Genomic DNA, 13,110 nt, shown 5'->3' on the forward strand with positions numbered 1-13,110 from the left:
GATGAAATGGTAAGAAAAAGAAGGAAATCAATTATAAAACTGTCTAATATTGTTTCATTGCAAACACGACCAGATTAAAAACTACTTTAAGTGAGACACTTCTCACAATGCTAAAAATAAACTTACACTTCATTAATTCAACCTCAGCATAAATCCAATATAATGCTTTATTTATATGGATTTAAAAATAAGGAGTAGAGAAACTTTCATAAACACTAGGTACATATAGGAAAATAATAAGATGTTAAGCTTGAAAGTACAGTGTTAGGTCTGAATCAAAAGGCAATATCTCCAATTATATCTTCTTTATAATATCTCCAATTATATCTTCTTTTTAATATCTGCTAGCCGTAAACTGGTATTCTTACATGAATTCAATAATTCAAACATTTAGGAGCCTCAGTAATTTAAGTCTTTGGAACAAGAAACAGGATGAGAAGTGTTTTATTGGAGAAAACTTACGTTGATCATGATCAGGTTACCAGTTCACAAAGGAGATATACTGAAACACTATTTGATACTAAGCAAAATGTCAAAGATTTTCTCTACTACTAGATCAGTGGCATAAATCCACCCTAAGTCACCAGTGACAGAAATGCTTTACTTTCATATAAAACATTTAAAAGAATTAGAAGAGAATTAAAATATTTTTAAAACTCCTTACTCTGGCCGCAGAAGCAAAAGAATCAGGGCCATGCGCTGCATTTCTTATGCCATCTGTTCCAAAGAGGGCTCTAATGCTTCCAGAAGCATCTGTGCGTGCCACCCCAGAGTTTGCAGGTCCCAGCAGTCTTTTCCATTCACATATAGCATCATCTCTTAAAATCTCCATGGCAATAACAGGACCACTCGTAATAAACTGGATCAGCTCACTGCAAAACAGATAGAAGATTAGTTTGCTTCTTTTTTCTGTCAACCTAGTTATCTGTCTTAACAACAGGATATATTTAAATTGGATTATTTCAACATAGACATGAATATTAATAATCTTAGAACCATTGAGAATAGTTAATTTTACAGGGGCAGGAGAAATTTTTCATAAATTGACTGTCTTGCAGTGGCTCAATTCACTTCAAATCACTAGTAATGTCAAATTACTGTTAGCAGAAAAACCACTGTTCTGTTAAATTAAGACTATTATATGACTTAAAATGCATATTGTTGACCTACGCTTTTCCCAGTGCTCTAACAGGTACAGAGGATTTTCCTTTTTATTTACATGTGTTTACCACTGCAGTCAAGTACAATTTCACAATATACAAATTGATGACAGGGATGGATGCCTTGTAACATATTTTTAGAAAGAATTTATTTTTTGTGTAAAACTATTAGAATTCAAAGACTGACAAAGAACTCTCTCAACCAATAAACACTGAGTTGGTTTGGTGATTTAAAAAAAAAAAAAACCAGCAGGCTTCAAGAAATATCCTTTTATTAGTGTAAAAACTACTCTGGGTTATTTCTGTATTAAATTATTAAAGCTTATGCATAGGTTCTTGATTAAAAATCCAGCACTGAGTCACAGTCCCGCAAGGTATAAAAAACAATATCTCATTTTATTTTCTACTTTTATATGTGTACAGGATGCAATGACAAGTTTAACTATGAAATAAGTGACATCCTCCTTCTGACTGTATTAAGCAGGGACATAGTATTTTTTAGAGTAAGCCCATGTTTTCTCTCATCTGAAGTAGAGAGAAGAGACCCTCCTGGAGAAAGGAGCATGCTGTGACAGGCTGTTTTGTGCCCACTAACTTACGACTATTTTTTACACACTTCCTTCCACCCTGTACCATGTTATATGTCACCTCCCCTCAGTACTTCCTTTTTAAAACACTCCCATTCATTTTGAAGAATATTTCTAAGAAATAGTATGTACAAAAAAGTATTCTTATCTTCTACCCTAAGAAGTCGATAATACCTCCTTATACACTTTCTGCCAAACCTTTGATGTCAAAACAAACAAAACCCCCAAGACCAACCATTAGATTAAAAAAACCCAAATCAAGGGAGCAAACCATGTTTAGTCACTCAGTAAGCATTTAATCATTACCTACAACATCAGCCTCTGTGCCATAAAAAAAATCCCCCCTTCGAGACACTTACAATCTAATGCCCTATTAATACAGAATTCTCAAAACACACAATCAAATAAGCCTATGAATATGGCATGTAACAATACAGGGAATGATGTGCCTGATCATAGATACTGTTTCATGCAATTACTTCACCTAGTCTATTGTTACATCGTTCTCATTAACAGGCAACTAGTTAATCCATTCTTATAATAAAATTTACTGCACGTAAATCACATATAAATCATTAGACTAGGAGTTGTAATTCAATTCTATAAACATATACAAAGTTTATACCAAAAGATAATTTCCACCAATTTTCTAGAAAATTGTATATGGCTATTCTAACCAGACAGGAATATTTTATAATGCTTGATTTGAAATAATCTATAGCATAATAATTTTCTTATATAAAAATTTTTTTTTAAAAACCCACTACTCAGTGCAGGATATTAAATAACATGTCTACTGTGGCCATTTCATTTGGCTGATACAACATTCTTTCTTATTAGAAGTGTAAACACTCTTTGTCAACAGTAACATGAGTATGCAAAATATTCACTTAAATTTAATTACATGTCAAATATTTAGAATATATAGATTCAGTGTAACATATATTATTTGTTATGTGTCAAGGAACAAAATATATATCAAACTATTTAGTTAAAATAGAAGGGTTCCATGAACATTGCTTTATGTATACAAGACTACCAAAATAATTTAAAAGTACAACAGGCTACAGTAACCAAAACAGCATGGTACTGGTACAAAAATAGACACATAGATCACTGGAACATAATAGAGAACCCAGAAATAAAGTCACACATCTACAGCCATCTGAACTTTGACAAAGTCAACAAAAATAAGCAATGGGGAAAGGATTCTCTATTCAATAAATGGTGCTGGGATACCTGTCTAGCCATAAGCAGAAGAATGAAACTGGCCCCCTAATTTTAACCATATACAAAACTTCACTCAAGATGGATTAAAGATTTGAAAGTAAGACCTCAAACTGTAAGAATCCTAGAAGAAAATCTAGGAAACACCATTCTGGACATTGGCCTTGGGAAAGAATTTATGACTAAGTCCTCAAAAGTAATGGCAACAAAAACAAAAATTGACAAGTGGGACTAAAGAGCTTCTGCACAGAAAGCTTCTGCACTAGTGACAGAGTAAAAAGACAACCTACAGAATGGGAGAAAATATTCGCAAACTATGCATTCAACAAAGGACTAATATGCAGAATCTGTAAGGACCTTAAACAATCAAACAAGCATGAAACAACCCCACTAAAAAAATGAGCAAAAGACATGAATATACACTTCTCAAAAGAACATACAAGCAGCCAATAAGCATATGAAAAAATGCTCAATATCACTAATCATCAGAGAAATGCAAATCAAAACCACAATGAGATACCATCTCACACCAGTCAGAATGGCTATTATTAAAAAGTCAAAAAATAAACATGCTGGCAAGACTACAGAGAAAAGAGAATGCTTATACACTGTTGTGGCAATGTTAATTACTCCAGCCACTGTGGAAAGCAGTGTGGATATTTCTCAAAGAACTTAAAACAGAGCTACCATTTGACCTAGCAATTCCATTATTGGGTATATACCCAAAGGAAAAGAAATTCTACCGAAAAGACACATGCACTCATACACTCATTGCTGTGCTATTCACAATAGCAAATACATGGAAATAACTCAAGTGCCCATCAGTGGTAGACTGGATAAAGAAAATGTGGTATATATATATATATATATAACACAGAACTCTACACAGCCATAAAAAAATAAAATCATGTTCTTGGCAACAATATGGACACAGTTGGAGGCCATAATCCTAAGCAAATGAATCCAGAAACAGAAAACCAAATACTGCATGTTCTCACTTACAAGTAGGAGCTAAACATTAAACACACATGGACACAAATATGGGGATAATAGACACTGTGGACTACTAGAGGAGAGAATGCAGGTGGTGTGAAAAACTACCTGGTGGGTATTATACTCTCTATCTAGATGATGGGATCCATACTCCAAACCTCAGCATCATACAATATTCCCATGTAACAAATCTGCATATGTACCCCCTGTATCTAAAATAGAAGCTGAATCCTTTTTTAAAAAAAGTCAAAAAACAACAGATGCTGGCAAGTCTGTAGAGAAAGGGAACACTTACACACTGTCGATGGGAATGCAAATTAGTACCTCAACCACTGTAGAAAATAGTTTGGAGTTTTTTCAAAGGACTTGAAACAGAACTACCATTTGACCCTGAAATCCCATTACTGGTATATATCCAAAAGAAAATAAATATTTCTACCAAAAAGATACATGCATTTGCCTGTTCACTGCAGCACTATACACAATAGCAAAGACATGGAATCAACCTAGGCGCCCGTCAGTGGTGAACTGGATAAAAAAAATGTCATACGTATACACCATGGAATACCATGCTGCAATAAAAAAGAATGAAATCATGGCCTCTGCAGCAACATGAATAGAGATGGAGGCCATTATCCTAAGCAAATTAACACAGAACAGAAAACCAAATGCCACATGTTCTTACTTATAAGTGGGAACTAAATAATGACTACTCATGGACAATAGTATCTACTGATGGCAACGACAGACACTAGGGACTATTAGAGTGGGAGAAAGGGAAGGGAGCAAGAATTGAAAAACTAAGTATTGGGTATTATGCTCAGTACCTGGGTAATGGGATCAATTGTACCCCAAACCTTAGCATCACACAATATTCCCAGGTAACAAACCCATACATGTACCCCCTGAATCTAAAGTAAAAGTTGACATAAAAAGTACAAATTAAAAAAATTAAAAGCCCCACAAACACAAAAGCATAACAAAAATATTGAACATCAAATATAATTATCACTCCATTTTAAAAAATTCAGCCAAAAATTTTAAAAGTTATCCTTCTTGTAATGTAAACAAATCATCCTATTTGCAACTAACTAAAGTTTAAGCTTTTTAATGATAAAATATAGGAATTCTTAATAAAAAGAGAATGCAATTCTTAGAATTCTGTGCAGTTGCAAGATGTCGCTATGGCCCTTCTGACAGATTATTCTCATGTAATAAATTTTAAAAATATAAATCCATAGTTTTCTAGGATATCCTCCTTTATATGCCAGTAATCCCCAAATTAAGGACCTACTTGAAAAAGGGCCTTGATTGGTGATCTACGTGAAAATCCAGTGCTTCTTTCCTATAAAATAATCAAAACGACAATAGTTAAGAACTATAAAAGAAAACACATTACTTTAGCTTACATTAATAAAATAAAGATAAAATCCTCTCAATCTATACTAATTTATATATTAATTAATAATTTTTCACCAAATATTCTGTCAAAACCTCTCTTTTAAAATATTTTGTAAGTATGAGTAATAGCGATATAAATAAAAATTAATGTAGGAGGCAATATTTACTTTTCTACTTATGTTATATATCATCTATCTTCTTTTTTTTTTTTTTTCAGATTGAGTCACCCAGGCCAGAATGCAGTGGCACGATCTTGGCACTTGCTACAACCTCCACCTCCTGGGTTCAAGCAGTTCTCCTGTTTCAGCCTCCCAAGTCACTGGAATTACAGGTGTGTGCCACAATGCCTGGCTAATTTTTGCACTTTTACTAGAGATGGGGTTTCACTACGCTGGCCAGGCTGGTCTCAAACGCCTGACCTCAGGTGATCCACCCACCTCGGCCTCTCAAAGTGCTGGGATTACAGGTGTGAGCCACCACACCTGGCCTTATCTTTTTTCACAGCATCCTGAACATTCCAGAAACAAAGGTTAATATTTGACCAATGAGAATATTTGTTTTTTTTTTTGTTTGTTTTGTTTTGTTTTGTTTTGTTTTTTAAAATTTATTTATTATTATACTTTAAGTTGTAGGGTACATGTGCATAACGTGCAAGTTTGTTACATATGTATACTTGTGCCATGTTGGTGTGCTGCAGCCATCAACTCATCATTTACATCAGGTATAACTCCCAATGCAATCCCTCCCCCCTCCCCCCTCCCCATGATAGGTCCCGGTGTGTGATGTTCCCCTTCCTGAGTCCAAGTGTTCTCATTGTTCAGTTCCCGCATGTTCTCACTCATAGGTGAGAATATTTGTTTTTTAAAGTCTAAATAAGTTGCAGCCAAAAGATGCAAAGCCATCTTCTAATTAAAAATTTGTCACTTTTTTTTTCCACAGGCTTTACACTTAAGAGTTTAGGCTAGAATTTTAACTTAATGTTTACAGCTTTTTTTCTTAGCTAGGTCTCTCCAAAGGAAAGACTATACAGTCGTGTTTTTAAAAGCTGCCTGAGAAATTATGTATCTTAATTTGTTTTTATTTTATTGGTTACTAATGCTTTAACTGACATCACCAAAAAAGGGGAGAATATGGAAACATTTAGAATTCAGAGTTTATTAATTGTAACAGGGATTTACTTTTTACACTCATATTACCACTAAAGAATATCTACACAGGCAATAAAAGAATGCACTTTAAACTGATTAGCTAAAAACTCTAAAAAACTTTTTTTAAAGCAAACTGGGTGACTCTCCTAAAACTGTGTAGTTTTCTTAAAGGCTTTGAACTGGGTTCACAGTATGTGACGAATATATGTAAACATTAACTACTTTTAAAAACTGGAAAGTGTTCCCCAGCAAAGAATCAACCTTTCAGGCTTAAGAATTAATTTAATATGCGATGCTTTTAAGATTTTATCAGCATATTACAAAATGAATTTATATAACAAGTTATATCACACATACTCTCATTCTAACCAAATGTACTTCAACATTCATTTGGCTATGAAGAGATTATGAAATATGTAATGCCAATATAAAGAATAAAATTCATCCTGAGACATAGAAAGGAGAAAAAAATCTAATTTTTCTAGAGCCAATTATAGCCATGATTAAATTATTCTATTTATTCATTACAACAATATATTGAAATAGGTGTGATCACCTTCATTTTACATTTGAAAAGAATAAAGTTCAGCATGGTTACATAACTTGTCCAGTTCACAAAGCTAGTAAGGACAAGATAAGAAGATTCGAACCCAAAGCTGTCTGCAAATTTCTGACTGCTTATGTTCTTGCTACTACTAACTGCAGAACAACATTCCAGAGGGTAAATAGAAAAACTCACAAAAAAAGAGATATGTATATATTGTATTACAATCTAAAATGGAGTAAAACTGAATGACTGAAAAACTCACATGGAGAATAAATTAGAAGAGTTAGCAGAAGAATACTAAAACAACCAATTCTAAACTTTTCAAACACACACAAAAAACTGAACTACAAGAAAAGAAAAAACAACCACAATCTTAAACATCCTTGAAAAGAAAAACCTCAATCCATTACTAAAAATACTTCATTGTTTTCATCCAACATGTCCCTGATTCCATAGTTACCTCCATTCAAAATCTAAAATTGAAACCAGGATGAGAGTTCATAAATGTTTTCCCATCATTCTTACCTAATTCTTTGCTTAAAAGGTTTAGAAGGAGATAGGTATTAACAAGTGCATCACTATCTAGAGAAGTTTTTTGTTATTGTTTTGTTATGTTTTGTTGTGTTTTTATAAAGAAACTAACCGTTCTTTCACAAGGATCTAGCCATTAACCCTTTCAAGAAATAGTTACTTAATGCCTACCTTCGTTGCGGCATGGATCCAAGAACTAGAAATACAAAGTCATACAGAACTCAGCAGCTATCTTCTGGATATTGCATCATGGGGGAACTGACATTTGAACAAACAATTTTAGAAAAGATGCATACATTGTGAGAAATTCCTCCAGGTGAGTTTCTCTCTTCTAACTTGTCTTATTGGGTATGCCAAGAATGCAAGGACCTGACTGATCTTTATCAGTGTCATTTCTCAGGATTGTGTTTGCAACAAGCAACCTTGAGGGATAAGGTAAAGCCTCTCTTCAGTATAAAGAGTAGGCTTGTTTATTGCTTGCTAATGGAACAGCTGGTAACCCAAGTTCACTACTTCTTGGTTGTGATGCCACCCTCTACATACACAGTATACACCTGGGCCTAGGTCATTTTATTCCTACAGGATATGGAGGCAAGGAGAACCAATATAAACACGATGCTCATGCTGCTTGCTCTACCATAATAGTCTTTTGTCTCTGACTCAGAAGTCTCATGTCATCTGCTAACATCCATGGAAGAGTTACAGGTAACTTCCTAGCTTAATAAATTGGATGAAATCCCAAGCTCAGCATACTAATAAAAATACATGAACTGATATGAATGATTACATAAGCAGTTAAGTTTTCTTGGGAATTAGTTTCCATGAGACACTTGGGTTGGTTCTGAATGATGAATAGGAATGGACTAGACAGAAGACAAGGCAGAGCATTCAAGACAGTACAATATTATGTACAAAAGAACTGAGATGGGATAAAGCACAACATGTTCAGGGAACTGAAACCTAAGTATCGTCTTAGAGCTATTACAGTAGGTGAGTCCAGATGACTAAGAGTCTTGTATACTCCATCAAAGAGCTTGTCTGCTTGTCCATTTCTTCCTGCATATGGGAAACCACTGATGGATTTAAGGAAGGGAGTGGTAACATGTTCAAATTTTCATTCTATAAGGTTACTTCTAGTGGCAATAAGAAAATGGCATGGAGCAATCTTTAGGTAGGAAATGAGCCATCAAGGAATAGAAGGTAGTAAGTCAAGAAGTAGACAAAACAGTCAGTAGCCTATTTTGATACTTTGAAAGCCTGAATATGAGTCTATAAAATGCCTAAACTAAGGGGCTGCAATAGGAATTATAAGGAGAGTATTGCTCCCAGAGATATACAGAAAGCAGAAGTAAAAATATTTATAAATCAGGTAGGTATGAAGAATGGGGGAGCAGCAAGATGAATCTAGGATCACTTTCAGATTGACAGTTGTAGAGAGAAGTCAAGGCTGAAGATGTATTTGGAATTCATCTATAAGTGGTAGGTGATCATTTGGACATGGATGGGACTACTCAAGTAAAATTGTAAAGAAAAGAACATACAACAAGCTGGATGCAGTGGCTCATGCCTGTAATTCTAGCACTTTGGGAGTACAAGGCAGGAGACTCACTTGAGGCCAGTTCAAGACTAGCCTGGGCAACAAAGCGAGACCACGTTTCTGGAGGAATACCTAATCGAAATCATAGTGACAGTCACTGAGATGGGACAGCAAATAGAACAGAGCCCTGTATGATCACTCACAGAGATGCTGAAGTCATCCCAACTGTCAGGAGACACTGGAATAGAAGGAGACTATAACTTTAAACAAACAAAGTGTCCAAATCTTTAACAAATGTGGAGTTGGTGAACTGTAGAATGGAAATGAGGCTCAGTGGGTGGTAAAACAACTAAATAACATGAATTTCTAAGGATGAAGAAGAGTACAGATTTTTAGGAGAGAGCTAAAACACACTATATCATGACCCTGTGACACAAGAAACATTCCTGAGTGAGCAGCCTACAGGGCTAAAAGGAAAGGGATGTCCCTGGAGAAGGGTCAGATTTCAACTAAACTAAAAATGTGTGGGCAAGGATACACTCTGTTAAGACACTATGGACATAGGGATATTTGTTCACAATGAAACTTGATTTCCAGAGGGGCGAGTGAAAATGATTTGGTAAGAGATTTGTGTTCAGAAGACTATGAGAAAAGGAAGTGTATAACTACAAATGAATAGGTGTGTTAACAAGTAATTAGAAGGGCTTGCATCTGTGGTACTCCAAATAATGAAGTGTTTCATAAGGCATGGGTGGAATTAACAAGATTTAAGATTTCAAAGAAACTAGCAAATGTACACCCTATGGTGCTCTTGAAGTGTTCACTGGTTTTAGCATCTTTTTTCATGTGCTATAGGGCCATTATGATAAACAAGCAGCATCTTTACCACAGGAAGTTGGATACCAAGTCATCAGACACTGGAAGTATAGAGACACTAAACTCATGTAACCCTCACCACAACTTTATGAGACAGGTACTATTATAAATCCCATTTTGCAAACGAAGAAATAAACACAGTGGTAAATTGTTCAGTCACACACCTAGTAAGTAGCACAGTTACAAGCAATCTGGTCTAAATACTGTGCTCTGAAATGTAAGCCTCCTCTCTCTCTAGAAAATATGTAAACTAGGAGATCATACAAAAGGAAAATATTCCAATTAAACATGTCATTGTCAGGGTACAATGGAGGGTATTGTGTTCAAGTTTCTTGGAATCAGATGTACTGAAGCTGACTTGAATGTCTACTGCTCCCCACTGTCCCCGCTCTCACAGAAACAAAAATGCAACTGACCCATGGAATAAATCCAGAAATAAATGATTTATTGAAGCATTAAGAAGATAGCTGATCAAAAACAAACAAAAACTAGTGGAGAAACATGAGAACACTATTGGAGCCAGATCTGCCTAACTGCTACATTCCTGTCCCTAGAGACACTCTGTGTCACACTCAGCCAACCAGAGTGTGATCCCAGGAAACAAAGGCCTCTGCCCTATACTCATCTCCCTTCTTCATCTTCCAGAATGTTTCAGTCTTTGCTTTGTTTACTTGATAAGAAATTTTTTTAAAACAGGTGTCCAATATCATGGAACAATCATTAGATTTTTTTCTAAAGGATCTCTAAAAAAATTGAAGAGAAGGTTTTCCCTATCCTTTGTTTGTACATTGGTAATACTCTCCTTGCCACTCTCACGAGGTTACAGTTACTTACTTCATCATAGAAAGGGATAAATAGAATGTATAAGTCTTATTTTCACTAAATAACTTAGAAAATATCTGGTTAAATGGGTTAGATTGCTTTTTAGATAGGTATATTTACCTATCTAGGTAAAAAATAAATAGGTATATTTATCTATTATTTATAATAAGAAGAGCTAAATGTAAACATTTCCAAATGCATCATCTTTGGAAATCCCAACAATAACATCCTCTTGTCAAATAAAAATAATCAGACATTAATTTCATCTATTAATTTTATACAGTGTGTTATCCTTATATATTAAGAAAAGATTATAATTATCAAGCATTGGTGTTATAAAAGCAGATGGGGTTTTGAAAGACAATAATAATTAAATGAGGCATGCATAATTTGACAACTCCTAATTACTGAGACTTCAGTGGTTATTTATGCATCTGATTACTTGTTGTCTTATTGTTCTTTCTTTCTTCTTTTCCTTTTTGTTACCTGGTGTAATGACTACATGACAGCTGAATTTCTACCCTGTCCTAACTTTGCTGATCTTTAAGAAACGGGACTTCTGCAATAAAAAGTTCCCTTTACAACCAGACCAGCTGAGACTGGTTAGAACTGAGATAGGCAAACAAATGACATCAAAAAGACCTCGGGCTTCATTATAATCTCATTTTCATACTATATGACACGCCCACCAGCACCATGACAGCTGAAAATGACCATGACGAGGACCAGAAGAGGCCATAAAAAGACAAAAAGGAAAGCAGCACTCCGATTCACCATCAATTGTGAAACCGATGGAAGTTCACCACCAATTTCCAGAAAAGAAATGCATGCTGCTCCTCTTGCTTTTTATGTCCTTTATTAGAGAAATCTTTTTATTTTAACCCCCTCACCCTTCTCTAGTTGAGAAGTTGATTTGTGAGCCACGCTCCTGTTTCTCAATTCCATGGACACTGAATAAAGCCTGCACTTGATACCCACTTTCGGTTTTGTGTATAGGCTTCATGACACTGAACAGGAAAAGATCCCATCTTTTGGGGGCCAGCTTTGTCAGTAACATTCTAGATGAACTCCTGCAGTTCCCATTTTGGTAAGGTTACTATTCTATTCTTGGTCATTCAATAGGAGGTTTTTAAATTTTAAACAATGACAAGAAAGATAGAAAATGATTTTTTAAAAAGTAATCAGACATTACATAACTGAAAATGATCAAAAAATTACCTTGAAAGCATCATCATTTTGAGTTTGGTTATAGTAAATCCAGCTTTGTTTATAATTTCAATTATTTCTCCAGCCTTTGATATTGCATCTGGTTTAATTAGGGCTAGCGTTCTATAAGGAAACAAAAAATAAGTTTGCAAATAAAAATAAAACGAGATCAACAGTTTTTATTTATAATTCCCAAGCAGCAGTAGTTTTCTCAACAATCATCCTAGATCATCAAAATTTGAAATTAATTATATAGAAAAGTGTATTAAAGACATCCCTTAAAAACTTATACAAAGTAAGCGTAGTATTTTTCCCATGAACATCAAAATTAGATACTAAACTTGGGGGAGGGGGGAAGTTTAGGAAAAAAAGCACTAAAATTGTTATTTTTAATGTATCCGAACGAGAAAACACAGGCATTTAGAATCTCCAGTTCTTAGAATACATTTTGTACAAAGGACTAATCTCTAAAACAGTGCATTAAATATATTATGAGCTTGGTTTCCGATCTCTTAGACTTCAACATATGTATGCTATCTAGTCAGTTCACCACTGATTTGGAAATAATTATATATTATTCTATTGATTCTTTATTCATAACATGGGTGATTGCATGAAGAATCAAATGTCTTCTTATACAACAATGTATATGAATTGGTAACAACGTGCTAACTTTTAAAATCATGTTCTTCTCCAAGAGGATACATCAGAACAATGCACTCTCCCCCTCTGAAGATTCAGAATTAAGAGCAATTTGGAGATGAAGATCACCTGAGGGTCCTCATTTTACTGATGAGGAAACTAGGCCTACCAAGGTAACATGCCAGAGGTTACACAACCGGTCAGCAGCATTCTCAGGACAAAACACCCAGCTCACCAGACTCCTAGGTCTGTCCTTCCACGTGACAAATAATGTTACTATTAATATTATTAAAAAGGGGCATCATCACCAAATTCTCAAGAATATTATTTGCAAACGCAATATAAAAATTATATTGGCTGGAGTAATTCTGCTTTTGTGATAAAGAGTTGCTGCCACTTTCCCCTCTGCATTTCCAATTGCTCTTATAACACT

The 13,110-nt window shown here is 34.8% G+C and overlaps 1 protein-coding gene and 1 long non-coding RNA gene across 9 annotated transcripts in view; one reads left to right on the forward strand and one right to left on the reverse strand.

Moving 5' to 3' along the window:
- LOC105493024 (NME/NM23 family member 7) overlaps positions 1–13,110 on the reverse strand; it is a 208,637-nt gene that overhangs the window by 147,248 nt on the left and 48,279 nt on the right. For all 8 annotated transcript variants that reach the window (XR_011610935.1, XM_071075327.1, XM_011760446.2 and 5 more), the window contains 3 exons: positions 12,048–12,158; positions 5,262–5,312; positions 665–872 (listed from right to left, as the gene is read on the reverse strand). Coding sequence is in view for 7 of the 8 variants with exons in the window: in XM_071075327.1 (XP_070931428.1) it covers positions 665–872; positions 5,262–5,312; positions 12,048–12,158 (370 nt within the window). In the remaining variant the exon portion in view is untranslated. The remainder of the gene's footprint in view (positions 1–664; positions 873–5,261; positions 5,313–12,047; positions 12,159–13,110) is intronic.
- Positions 7,783–11,768, forward strand: LOC139357549 (uncharacterized). The gene is made up of 3 exons (XR_011610949.1): positions 7,783–8,299; positions 9,987–10,104; positions 11,339–11,768. It is a non-coding gene; the product is annotated as an uncharacterized lncRNA (long non-coding RNA).

The sequence above is a fragment of the Macaca nemestrina genome, chromosome 1 (genome assembly GCF_043159975.1).
Source record: "Macaca nemestrina isolate mMacNem1 chromosome 1, mMacNem.hap1, whole genome shotgun sequence".
Taxonomy (NCBI): domain Eukaryota; kingdom Metazoa; phylum Chordata; class Mammalia; order Primates; family Cercopithecidae; genus Macaca; species Macaca nemestrina.